Source organism: Chiloscyllium punctatum, chromosome 6 (assembly GCF_047496795.1).
Source record: "Chiloscyllium punctatum isolate Juve2018m chromosome 6, sChiPun1.3, whole genome shotgun sequence".
Lineage (NCBI taxonomy): Eukaryota > Metazoa > Chordata > Chondrichthyes > Orectolobiformes > Hemiscylliidae > Chiloscyllium > Chiloscyllium punctatum.
Genome location: NC_092744.1, coordinates 50,801,678 through 50,815,785, shown reverse-complemented (window position 1 = coordinate 50,815,785; position 14,108 = coordinate 50,801,678). Strand labels below are relative to the sequence as shown.

The window sequence follows — 14,108 nt, the reverse complement described above, 5'->3', positions numbered from 1 at the left end:
TCACCTTGTTGATCAAAATAGCCAATAGCATAACATGGAAACTGACTGTAATTAACATGATAATTGCAAGTAGTTGTTGAGTGGGGTGAAAACAAGCAGTTCAGATTATTGTGGAAAAATGAAAATATATCCAAAAGTGTCTTCAGAAAAAGGAAATCAAAAAATGTACTGACTCATAACTCGAAGTCTTTGTTTTTAACTACACTAGAAAATGGGAGGACTTTTATTTTATTTTTCTTTCCTTCATAGGAAGCTGACACAGATGAGAATCAGGGCACATTAAATCTTGAAGAGTTCTCTGTGTTTTATAAGATGATGTCTTTGCGACGGGATCTCTTCCTACTTGTTAAGTTTTACAGTGACAGGAAAGACTATCTAACAGTGGAAGAACTATCTCAGTTTCTCAAATTGGAACAAAAGGTAAGTTGGCTAAGCATTGTGTACGTTTAAACTTTATTTAAGACTGCATAAACTTTGAGCTGCTTCCAGCTATTCAGCAAGCTGCTAAGGAGCATGGTAAGAAAGAGAAAACTGAAGCGAGGAGGTAACCTAAACAGTTTCTCTTTGTCTCGGGTGCACATGAAGCACTCATCAAAATGCAACATTAGCAGTCAACAAGAAATAAAAATTTCAAACCAAATTTCAAAATTAAATATGATAATGCAGAAATCAATTAATCACATATGTGCAGTCCTTGAGTGCCTTTGTTTGCCTTAGAATGCCTATGAAATGGTCCCTAGTGACTGTGGTACAAGTGGTAAAAGGCTGCCAGATTTTAGTGGAGGAGATTGCAGCTAGTCTTGGAGGAGATCTGCAGCAGATCTGAGTCTATATTGCTCAGTTTTAGACTTGTCCAGGCATGGGCAACAATAGTGGAGTGGTCAGGGTGTGAGGGGGATTATTGTCTTCTTGAGAGGGAAGCAGGAGCCACTACCACTCATCTGTAACAGAATTTCAACAATTCTAGTAATCTGATGGAATGAATATTGCTGGACCATGGTGACACCCTGCAAAACGCTTTGCAGACTATAATCCAGATTGCAAGCTGACTTTATGTGAGAGGAGTCTTTGCTTCCACTGTAGTACTCAGATTTTGGGGCTGAGATTTAATTCTGTAGAAGCTCAGTCAGGCATATTCAGTGGCAATTGGCTCTCTCCCTCCATCAATGAGAAAGCTCACTGGCTCAACCCCCAAAGAGCTAGTTACAAACTGACTGACACGCTTCTTAGAAAAGCACAGGTCTTTAGACTGAATCCCCAACTTTCCAAAAGCTGCTGGCTTCCGTAGAGAGTCCTAAAAGTCATTGCTAGAGGCTTAGATTTCAAGGGATCCAAGATGGGAAGATATGTCACTTTCTTCTGAATCTCACAGAATAGGGATTCCAGGAAGGGGAGGGTCAGGGGATCAGAGGGAAGTACTATGGGGTTGCTTTCAGTGGCTACTCCCTTTCCATCCTTGCCCTAATTGGCCTCAGATTACAGTTAATGAAGGGCCCCCTCTCCACAAAACAGGAGACAAATTATTCGTAGTTCTTCTAAAATGCGATGGTTGTGTTCTTGTGCAACCCCACATTCTAGAAAAATCACATTTTAGAAACAGTGCTTAAAGTGTTGGCGATGTAATCATGTTTTAAAAGTTTACATTTCAGAAAGTGTCCCCAATTCGTCATTCGTGTTAATGAAACACATATAATAACAGAACAATCTGTACCTTGGTTTTGCAGGCAAGAATCCAGTCACCTGCCTCACCTGCCAAATAGGCCAATAATTGAGCCAGTGGTGTGTTGAAGCTCTTAAGTAGCTATTAATTGACTGCTTAAAGACATTAGTTGATGGAGTGTCAAAAATGTCCTCACCAACCTTTATACCCAGCACAAAAATTTGCTGTAGTGATGAGAAAGAGAGAATTTCTCCTGGACCAACTCACTCATTCAATTATTTGACTTCTCAAAATATTTCTTGCTGTTTCCAGGGAGGGGAAAAATTGAGTCCAGGGTATCTGCTGCATTAAAAGGTACGGAATCATAATTGGTTCCACAAGTACATGGATGACATTGGCCACCATTTCATGTTTAAAATAATGGATCCCTCATTCTACAGAAAGCTGTATTCCCACATTGGTTCACAACTCCTTCATAATACTTGACACTGACTGAAGGACTTTTAGCTGTATGAATGTGTTATATGGTGAATATGTATCAACACTCTTCTGTTGACCATTAGTCATCATTTCAATCCTCTGGCCTTCATAACAAGAGGAATTGAGTATAGAAGCAAAAAGGTGCTTCTGCAGCTGTACAGGGCCCTGGTGAGACCACACCTGGAGTACTGTGTGCAGTTCTGGTCTCCAAATTTGAGGAAAGACATTCTGGCTATTGAGGGAGTGCAGCGTAGGTTCACGAGGTCAATTCCTGGAATGGCGGGCTTACCTTACACTGAAAAACTGAAGCGACTGGGCTTGTATACCCTTGAGTTTAGAAGACTGAGAGGGGATCTGATTGAGACATAAAAGATTATGAAAGGATTGGACACTCTGGCAGCAGGAAACATGTTTCCGCTGATGGGTGAGTGCCAAACCAGAGGACACAGCTTAAAAAACAGGGTAGACCATTTAGGACAGAGATGAGGAGAAACTTCTTCACCCAGAGAGTGGTGGCTGTGTGGAATGCTCTGCCCCAGAGGGCAGTGGAGGCCCAGTCTCTGGATTCTTTTAAGAAAGAGTTGGATAGAACTCTCAAAGATAGTGGAATCAAGGGTTATGGAGATAAGGCAGGAAGAGGATACTGATTAGGAATGATCAGCCATGATTATATTGAATGGCGGTGCAGGCTAGAAGGGCTGAATGGCCTACTCCTGCACCTATTGTCTATTGTCTAAAAGAACCTTCTTTGTGACTTCACTCTTTACCAAGCTAATATCTGCAATATCTGTGCTCCTTCAACTGGTTGCAGCCCACCTGTGTTCAGTGTTTCATCACATGTGACAGTGATCTTGAGGCTATTCTCTAAATTATACACAGTGTCAACACTGGAGCTGGTGGTGCAGTGGGAAATCAAGTGGTGATGTTTCACCACTCAATAGTGTCCTCAACTGTTGCCTGGCCGCATTTCTTGGATATTGGAATGTACTCAAATGTAAGGCTATACCTTGGGGATGGGGAGATAATAAGGGGTTCATGCTTACAGCATGTGCTATTCGTATATAAGAAGGGAACAGATGCTGAGGAAGTCAGATATAAGTCAAGAGAAAGATTAGTTATGCAAATACCATCATCTTCAATCTTTTCAGCCTTACTGTTGGCCAAGGCCTCAGCAATATCTATCCAACAATGGTGAGCACTGTCTTCTCCATGGGCTTGGGATATGCAGGTTCATCAGCCTTCCATGGGCTGGCTCCTACTATATTCACTTGTGAATCACCCTGTCTTGCACAAATGATGCTATGTATCAGTGAGTGTTATATAATGTTCCAACCTGTTTATGCTGGCCATGGTTGAATAACTGGCAGTGTGCAATCTGTGAGATTTGAATATGAAGCTTGAAGCAGTGCTAAATATGTGAAAGTGAGATAAAGCTTTTAAACAGCAATTCTGAGGCCTGATGAAGAGACTTTGTTAGAAAGTATGGTGATTTGGGAAAAATGGCTGATGAAATAGCATTTTAGAATGCAGTCACTAATCTTGACTACTCAAGGGAGGTCATTAACGGTTTGCAGTATTGCATCCAGGTTGTCGGGTCTTGACTCCTGGTATGAATGTCCGTAGGCTGTTGAGGTCCAAACTCCTTTCATGAGATTTCTGCAGTGTTGGATAAAATGATTGATATGAAAGAATTAATCTGAACTAAGCTGAAACTTATATATATAAAACACAACCACTGGGCAAAGCATCCATCAGATCAGGTAATTTGGGTAATCATATGCAGTTTAGGCAATTGGAGTTGGTATCTAGCCCAGTGTCCTCATGAAATACATATGTTTTACCTACCTCTCATTAGTAATAATTAATATCCATAAAAGTTAATACAACGATACTGTGTATAGTTACTGAGATGGAATAAACTGCATCCTGCAATTGAGGACAATAGTTCCTTCTGATGGAACATATTTGTGATTCATTCTTCAGCAGAGAGGACGAGAAAGTCTGTGGACTGGCATAGGAAAAAGGCTTGGTTGCTGCACTCTCCCAACACACACGTAGGCACCACATGAGTGATATAACATGAGTGTTTCTCTCCCCTGCCTGCAGATAGAGGACATTCATCCTTTCCATCTCCTCAAAGTCTGCAGTGCAGTGTTCAAGAAACCTGGAGCCTAGTCCCCATTAAACAAAAATTCAAAAGAACTGTGGATTCTGGAACTCAGAAACAAAAACCAAAACAGAAATTGCTGCAACAATCAGCAGGTCTGGTAGCATCTGTAGAGAGAAAACAGAGTTACCATTTCAGGTCCAGTGACCTTTCTGTTCTGAGGACTTCTGTCTTTGCCCACTCCTCATTTTTTTCCAATCCTATTCTCTTCAGCCACAAGTCATGGCACCTTCTCCGTTCACAGTACACAGCCACTTTAAAACATACAAGCTCTTTTAAAAAGTGTTTGCAAGTTTAATTGGTACTAGATACACATTATATTGGCTCTCAGTTCGTGTGTTCAGCCAACGAATGGCACAATTTAGTATTGACAGGATGCAAAGCTCACTCAAATCAAGTGGTAGCAGAGAATTGTGAAACCTATATTGCAATGAATGATTGTGGATTAATTGTATGTCAATACCGCAAGACCTATTTTCAGAGGCTTGTCCAATTCAGAGAGGAGTTAGTGACATAGTGGTTTATGTTACTAGACTAGTAATCCAAATTAAATGTTGGAAACAAGAGTTCAAATCCCGACTATTGCAATGAGATAATTAATTTAAATTCATGGAATTGACAGCTAGTCTTAGCAATGATGATTATAAATGTGTGGTGGAAACCCAACTGTGATTCACTACTGTCTTTCGTAGAACTGGATTTGTTGCCCTTACTTGGTGTGTTTTATGTACTCTCCAGATTCACAGAAATGTGGTTGATTTTACTAGCATATGAAATAACCTAGCAGGCCTCACAGTTCACAAGTAATTAGGGGTGAATAACAAATATTCACTTTGTTAATGACTTTGATGTCCTTGAAAGAATAAACTTTTTTTTAAAACAAAAATAGCCCTATGTTCATGCTTAAAATATTCAAACTTTATGGAATTAAATTGATTGGAGTTATCTCGTACTTAGTCCATACTGCATACAATCAGATTAGAGTTTAAGTCTATCTCATCATATGTTTGTCAGGTCAATGGTGTATTTTAATTTCAAATGAAAGTCCTAAACTCATATTTATTCTTTGCACAGATGACAAATGTGACATTAGAATATTGTATGGAAATTATCAGGAAGTTTGAAGTCTCTGAGGAAAACAAGAAACAAAATGTCTTAGGTGTCGAAGGTAAATTGAATAATTAACTTTTTAAATGTATTTTATTTTGCTGTTTGCTTTAGCATTAATGGCACGGGATTTTGCCAAATATTTTATTCTGTGAGTTTTTATCCCCCTCGATCTGATTGAATAATCTGGGTCTTTTACTAATTTAACATTAAATAACACTAGAAATGCTTTAAATACTATGAAAATTATTCACACTTTCATTGCATCACATAATTTTATCCTTCTTTATGCAAAGAAAAACATGTTGTCATGCTAAAATGTTGATATTTTAATTTTTTTTGTAAATTAATCAGTTTAGTTAAATCAGCATTTGAGATAACTGTTTTGATAATAATTGTAGCAAAGATAAGGGCATAAATATTTTGAACAGAGGTATGGTCATAGATTGCCATTACCTTCACAAATTGCCTTGACTTGATGCTGCTATGCATTTCAACCAGTGTCTTTGGAGCCCAGCTTCCCCAGAAATGCACAACATCTATCAGGAACAATATGGAAGCAGAAGGGAGTTGAAGGAAGATACTTACACCTAGCTACCATATGATAAGTACAAAGATCCAGTTTGAGTGCTTATGAATAGATAGATGAAGACTTGGAGGAGTGTGTACACATGTCAGATGAGGATTTCAGTTGGGTTACGTTGGGAACGGTGATTGGGTTGGTTGTGGGGACTAGTTGGGTGGAAGGGATGAGTAATCAGATGCAATGGATATGTCAGGAGGTGGTCAGGTTGGGGGAGATAGTTGAGTTACTCGGGTGGTTGGGGGTGCAGTGTAGTTATTGGAGGTCAATTTTATAATTATTCTGATGTTGGATTTCAACCTGTCTAAAGTTTCCTGAATTACTCCCTGTGTAAATACTGCAAAACTGTGTGAACTTTAGCTCAGAGATATTCAGAGGGTCCAAAGAGCAGGGAAATGGCCCATTGGAAGTCGAAAATCCCATCTGAATTTCCACTTAGGTACCTTGTTCGGGTTCCATATCATATATCCGATCTCTGATGATCCGGAGACCAGAAGTTTGACCCTTTATTGTGCGTCTGTCATTTGCTTTTGCCTTATTATGGTTTTGACCTGGTAGATGATATGGAACTAATTTCTGCTCAATGGTAATGTGTGCAAGTCTGCACTTGTTAAGGGAAGCCTGTCTTTATTTGCTGGTGAATTGGTCTTTTGAGCTGGATTTTCCTAGAGTCTGGGAGACTCCATAGACCTTTAAAAATGTTAAACAGGAACTAGATGTGGCAGTATTGCTCGCATTTCTGACATTCAATTTTTTGCTGGCAAGGACTATAAGCAAATTTAATTCACACAGGAAGAAATCTGAAACTCAGTAGAGTTATTTTACCTTAATGCCAAGTCAAAGGGGATTCCATTTTGGCTGTTGCAAGAGTTTTAACCCAAACTGTGGGAGTCTCAAATCTATACCGTAGATATAAATGCTGTTGAAGTGTTGTTAAGGGAAATAAGAGTGTCATAATCTGAAGTTTTTAAAACTCCCTATTCAATAAACATGAAAAGAACAGACTGAAACTTTGGTAATTTTTAAAAAATATTCCTCTGCTGTACTGCCTTCATTGACGGAGACAAAAAGTATGCAGTTTTATCAGTAGTCATTATTAACATTCTCCAATACTGTTATTTTAAAGAGACTATTATTTTAAAGAGACTATTAAAGAATTTGCTGTCTTTGACATGGGGTATGAACAGAGTTTATTTTCAGAAGAGATGAGCCACTTGAGATTTAAAAGCTTTGAATAGATTTCCTAAATGAGAGATTTTTCACTATCACGTCTATAAGGATTTCAGTTGGGTTACGTTGGGATTTTTAGTTTCTATTTTCACCTCCACACCACTCCTAAGGTTTAGTGGATATTAGGTTGGGAGTATGGAGGGAGAGAGGAGGGAATGTGAAGAATGAGGGACCAAGGTATGTGTGAGAGGTGGTGGCTGGAAGGAAGGTCAAAATCTAAAACAAGTAAATACCAGCGAACTAAGATGAATCTTCTAATCAGCTCACCCCTCCCCTACCCTGTTTTTGGGCTACATAGCATCTGCCTCTATTCCACTCTGCCTCCTGAGAGCAATATTTGGGTCTAACAGGGCTTTTCATATCAAAGCAGATCTGTGGTGAAAAATCTGGCTATGTGTATTTGAACTTTGAATTTAAAGTATGCCATCTACTGGCTGATTTAATATGTAGTTCAAATATTATTTACAATTGCTGCCTATATTAATTTCAAATAATATTAATAAGCATAAGGATTTCAGGGAAATTAATTTCAGCATCTAGAACTCAGAAAAATCCCATTAAGCACCAATAATACAAAATGTTTCTCTGAATGTACTATTTTGTGTTATGTTACAACCTCAGGATAATGTCACTGTCTGTTAGTGTCTCTGGGATTATTGAAGCTCACATCTGAGTTAGTGACTTTTATGGTATGAGCTGAAGCTTTCAGAGTGCAATGACGAAGTCACAAATTCGAAAGAGCTTTTAACTGTGAAGGGACATGATTGTTTATTAAAGCTGAAGGCACATTCAAATTCTCTTGGAGTCAGAGTTTGAAGGGAGAAGAAATTGTTAAAAAGAAAGATGATTGCAATTACAATTTAATCTATTCCATACAGAGTACTAGCAACATAAATTTCCTGAACATTACGATTACGATTGCACGTCTTTCATTGACTACAAAATTGTGGCATATCCTGAGATGCTTTTTACATAAGGTTATTTTTTTAATGTAAAGTTGTCACTTAATTTTGCAAAGTAAAATATCTTAATTAAACAAATACATTTTATTGGAGAATCCTAATTGTTTCATATTATTTTGAGTGTGTGTTTGGACATAGAAAATGATAGCCACTGAAAGAACTATAGTGCACAAACAAAAAATTATGAAAACTAAAGACCAAAACAAAACGTAGAGGCATGCAGTTGGACTGGTAAACTCAAAACTATTAAGGGGAGTGGAAACTGAAAATAAATGGCTGGAGTTACTACAGACATATTTGGCTAAAATAGCTACGTCTTGTGCTGCAATTTCTATTCTGTTGTGATAATGACAACCTATTGTTCCGATCCTGAAAAATCTGTACAGAACTTGCAAATTGTTGTAAAAATGTGTTGAGGCCATTTGAGATTTTCACTCTGACAGCTGAAATGTACAGAGCTGTTTGTTGGATTTTAGTGGAGTATCAATAGACATGGTACTAAACTTTATTGAATACAGAAAACACAAAGATCAACAGGTCCAGTAGCATCAGGACTCTGAAGGAGGGTCATATTGGACTCCGAACATTAGCTTTCTTTCTTATTACAGATGCAGTCAGACCTGCTGAGTTTCTTCAGTATTTTCTGTGTTTCAGATTTCTAACATCTGCAGTGTTTTTGCTTTTTTTTGTACAATATCTTACTTGCAAGTCTTTCAAAAGGATGGTATTTCCTTTTCTCCTATTCAAAATTACGCCTATTCACACTGCAGATTTACTAGCAGCACAACCTCAAAAGATCAATTTAGTAGCAGGCAATACCATCTCCAATATCAGTGTAATGTATCCTATTCATGAATATTGTAAAGTCAAAGCCAGTAAATGTTCTTTCATTCAGCACAATAAGTAAGGATTCAGGTTTGAAGGTCTAGAGAAGCAACACAATGCTACAACTATGCAGTAATGGATGAATACCACTTGCCTGAACTCATATATAAAAGTGTTTCAGACATTTGAGATTCCCAATTACATATTTAAACTGATTAACTTTTTGTATGATTACAACATTCTATACTCCTGACTGGCTTTTAAGAAATAAGCTATTGAACTTAATAGGTTCAATTTTACGGGAAAATGTTACATTTTGATCTGTCTGAATAGAAGTATTGTCACACAAACCTACTTTTACCTGGTTTATTAATTCTCCTTTTGCATCTAGGTTTTACCAACTTCATGCGCAGTCCTGCAGGTGATATATTTAATCCTTTGCACTATGATGTAAATCAGGATATGGATCAGCCACTGTGCAACTACTTCATTGCTTCATCGCACAACACTTACTTGACAGGGGATCAACTCCTTTCCCAGTCCAAGGTGGAAATGTATTCCTGGGTGCTGCAAGCTGGGTGTCGCTGTGTGGAAGGTAGTTATAAAGTTACAATATTAGCATTCTGAGAAGAGTAGTAAATCCATCAACACTGTATTTTCCAGCGACAGATTTAGATTAGATTAGATTCCCTACAGTGTGGAAACAGGCCCTTCAGCCCAACCAGTCCACACCGACCCTCCGAAGAGTAACCCACCCAGACCCATTTCCCTCTGACTCATGCACATAACATAGAACATAGAACAGTACGGCACAGAACTGGCCCTTCAGCCCACGATGTTGTGCCAACCACTGATCCTCATGTATGCAAATTTCTGTGACTAACACTATGGGCAATTTACCAGCATGTCTTTGGACTGTGGGAGGAAACTGGAGCACCCGGAGGAAACCCACACAGACACGGGGAGAATGTGCAAACTCCACACGGGCAGTCACCCATGGCTGGAATCAACCCTGAGACCCTGGCGCTGTGAGGTAGCAGTGCTAACCACTGAGTCACCATGCCGCCCCGTTTATTTCCATATCTGCTCCAGCTTTAATGATGGAGGAACTTTTTGTCTAGGGTGCCTCCTAAAATAGATCTTACTGCTGAACCAATTGTTAGAATTTTATAAATTATGTAAATCGGACAGGTTCTAATTAGAAAACAACAATCTTGAGAGAAGTGGTTTGAATGCTAAGTTACCATTCTAGATGGACTAGATAATATACACCATGGTAAACTATTTCACCTTGTTCAGAAAAGTAGCATCAGAGGATACAGCCTATTGGAGAAAATTCAAAACTAATCTGTAAAAACAATATTTCGGAAAGTGTTTGGACAATTCAAGAAATAGATTCCATAGGGAGATTTTGGAAGCAGTAAAGATTGAGTCATTCAAGTATAAGTGAGATTGATTTCTTTCAGAAAATAACATTTTGGAAATCTGTAAAAGAATAATTTTCACCACAATATTTTAAGTGGAGCATGCTGAGAGTAGATGGGGTGGGAAGGGCATATTTGAATGTAAGATTCTCAAAGTTTTCTACAACTAGGCTTTCCCTGTGTCATTTGGAAATCTATTATTGAGTAATTGAAATTATTTGCTATGATTGGGTAATAACTACTTTAACATTGTAATACAGGATTACCAAAGTGGTAGAAGGTGAACTAGATGCATCTCATTCATTCTGTCACCTTAGCAATTCCAATAAATATATCTGTTGAGTAACTTTTTACTAAACGTGATTTGCACAGTGCACATGTATCATATCTTTCCAATGTCTCCTTACACTTTTCACCAATCTGTTGGAAGTGCAGCAATCTCATATCAAATTCCAGGCTCAATTGTTTGTTTCATATATGATTTTGTATGGCTGTCCAGCTAGTCCCATTCCTCTTTCCTTTTCATATATCCTTTATTCATTCAAGTATTTATCCATTCCCTTTGAAATCTGTTGAATCTGTTTCAGTCATCATTTCAGGATGTATGGGCAGAAAGGTCTCCTTCCAGGTGTAGTTAGAGAAATGGCAAGTGAAGTGTGTTCTGTGTATATGTAAATGGAGTGAGAACGAAAAATGAATTCTCAACATTAAGAAAAGCTCTCACAACTTTGCCTTCAAGCTTTAGATGATGACTTCAGAAGTTCACCTTCTGACTGACTTATTTTCATGTATCTGCGTGTCATTAATACCTCAACTTGTCCTATTCACACTTCCAATTCTCCTTTCCTCCATTGAGAAGCTGGATATGCAAAAGTTCAACAAGTAAAACAGAGCAGGTACCTCGAAGCTGCTTGTCGAATGTCTGTGCTGGCCATCATGCAACTGCTTCTTCTGCATGGCTACTATTCTCCTCAACTCTTCATCGCCAAAATTTGACATCACAAACCACCAGCCCTTCACCACATTATCATGCCTGTTGTCAGAGAAATTCACCCACTATTTAAAGCCTTCAACACTTGATTTTGAAGCTAACAGACACCTGTGACTACATTCTTCTCCAGGTCATTCTCTGCACTTATACAGTTATACATCTAATGTATTTACATAGAATACATTTGCACTAACATCGGCACAGGCATCTTTTGGCTCCTAGCTTGTTTTGCTAGCACTTATTGTCTTTAGTACTTACTGAATGCATCCAGCCTGTGTGTCAATGGCTTTCTTTTGTGCACACTGACTTTAACACTGAGTTACAGGTTGCCAGCTTCTGTGTGGCTTACATTGCATTTTAACACACAAGGTCTTGAATGTTCAGTTACAAGGAGGCAACTATACTGGTGGAGGAGCGCTGAATGGGTAATCTGTCAGTCAGAGAGGATATGGACATGTTACTGTGTTGAGTTGTGCTATATCAATATCTGAGCTGCAACATACAACAGGAACTTCTGTGACATACACACTCCTTATATACAGCTCCATAGATTTATCTGAAGTGAGGGTGGACTCTCATTTCTCAGGGTACTGCCATAGTCCGCCAAGGTGCTTATCCCTTTACAGTCCAGAGTGTTAGCCGTGATCAGAACAGGCACTTGATTCTATCAGAGTCCATGGAGTGCTTGGGCCACGGTCAGGCGTATCAGTTAAGTGAAGCTAGTTTGGGGATTACCAATAAGTCAGTCGTGATGCTATATAAACATCAATCTGGATGGGAAATGGTCAGTCAGGACTGTTTTGCCAAGTCAGTCTGATGGGATGGGTCATGGTCAGGACTGGGGTTTTGGTCAGTAATGGTCAGGGGCAAATCAAGGGTTAATCAGTCCAAAGAGTCCTGGGGAAAGTGGGCAACTCAAGTCTGTGATGGACATCATTGTACTAAGGGAATAGGGAACAGTTATAGCTGGTAGTTTAGGACCTCATAATGAATAGGAGGGAGCTGAGATTGGAGAATGAAACAGTCATGCTAGCTTTGGTCTCTCCATGGAGAGGGTGAAGAATCGACAAGAGCATGGGCATTTCCAAAGTCTTGGACTCTGAAAAACAATAATCATGATGTAAAAGGGCTCAACCAAAGTGGGAGCAATCTGAAAGGTCATGGAGCCGTAAGGACAGTGGCAAAAAAACCCATGAAAGATGGTGCCAAATTCATGCATCAGAGGAACCACCCATAAGTCATTCACGTGAACAGGAAATTGGAACTTTGCCGTATCGAATCAAAAGTCAACTGCACAATAACTACACAAAATGACTGGACCTAGACAAGTCAGTGAAGCAAGTTACTATTCTTTTTCTTTGGGGACAGAGTAAACTTTGATTCTAAACCAATCGAAGGGGCTGTTGTAACAATGCCCCAATTTTGGGAAAAGGCCTTTCGTGGTGGGTTACTAGAAAAAAATCTACTCCCAATGTAGCGTAAATCCTTTGCTTGTTCTCCGTGCAATTAGATAAGGTCACCAACTTCAGCACTCCTCATTATCCCCTTGGGAAGCCTCCAGTAAGGACATAACATCGTGATTGATGTGAAAGCTCAGGAATTCATTCACTAACCTTTGTTATGGACTAGGCCAGATTACTCAAAACATTCTTAAGCAGGCAGCCCAGACCGTAACGTTGCAATTTGGTTCAATAAGTGTACAGTGAAAATTACCTGGAGTAAGTTAGCTAGCTTGACTACCAGGTTTTAAAACAGACAAAAATTTATGGACAAAATTAGAGAATAAAACACAAAGAACAGATATAGAATACCTACAGCACTCAGTCTGTCCAAACTAGACTTAATTATGCTGTTCCGAATATGCACAACAGTCCCAATAAACAAGCCCCCTGAAACACAGTAAAAATGAAACATAGAATTACAGGTTGAAGTTAGAAAGGCAGAAGGAGAGAGAGTCTAGCAGCCTGTTTCCACACAGCCCACAGCTGAACTGACTAAAATAAGACTTCAGCTTTCAGAACTCACCACTCCCCTTTCATTATACAGGTCACTTCTAAAACATAAAAGCTTTGGCCTAAAATCTCATCTGTTTATGTGTAAACAAAAAGGCCTCTCAGTAAACCCTTTCATCTTGGTACCAAACCAGTCGGTTAGAAGCCTGGACTGTTTCATCACCCCTCTGAGAAAATCCAAGAACACAGTATCCTTGAGAAAAGGAACAGCTTTTTTTTAAAAAAGGACCAGCTTTGTGACACCTTGCATTATCTTTCTGACATTCCCAACAGATTATGTGCTTACAGAGCTAACACAGAGAACACAGTCACTGGAATCATTGTGACCTCGATGATGTTATGAAGGCTATTTGGGAGGAGGCAGTAATAAGAACATCTTCAGCAAGCAATGTTGCACAACAGGACATGATCTACCAAGGAGGTGCAGGCAAATGATGAAACACTTGTTACATAAGCATCGCTGCTACTTTCTTCAACTGTCTTAAAGACAGTGTAGGTGCCAATTAAGAATGTCCCACTCCATCATGTCCAAACTGCTATATGATAGAGGTGGACTTGTGTTTATAATGACTGGGTGACAATTCCATCCTAATTGGGAACACTGCCTTTGAAAGCCTCCTAACAGCAGCTTGTGATGTTTGTGACAGAAAAAGCTTCTATTTCCTGA

The 14,108-nt window shown here is 39.1% G+C and overlaps 1 protein-coding gene across 8 annotated transcripts in view; it reads left to right on the top strand.

Annotated features, from left to right (window-relative positions):
- The window catches only part of plch1 (phospholipase C, eta 1), a 155,918-nt gene that overhangs the window by 77,062 nt on the left and 64,748 nt on the right, over positions 1–14,108 (top strand). For 7 of the 8 annotated variants that reach the window (XM_072572635.1, XM_072572633.1, XM_072572632.1 and 4 more), the window contains 3 exons: positions 250–420; positions 5,382–5,475; positions 9,406–9,609. In XM_072572635.1, coding sequence (XP_072428736.1) covers positions 250–420; positions 5,382–5,475; positions 9,406–9,609 — 469 coding nt within the window. Of the gene's footprint in view, positions 1–249; positions 421–5,381; positions 5,476–9,405; positions 9,610–13,740; positions 13,863–14,108 lie in introns of those variants that run through there. The other variant, XM_072572636.1, reaches the window with a different exon arrangement.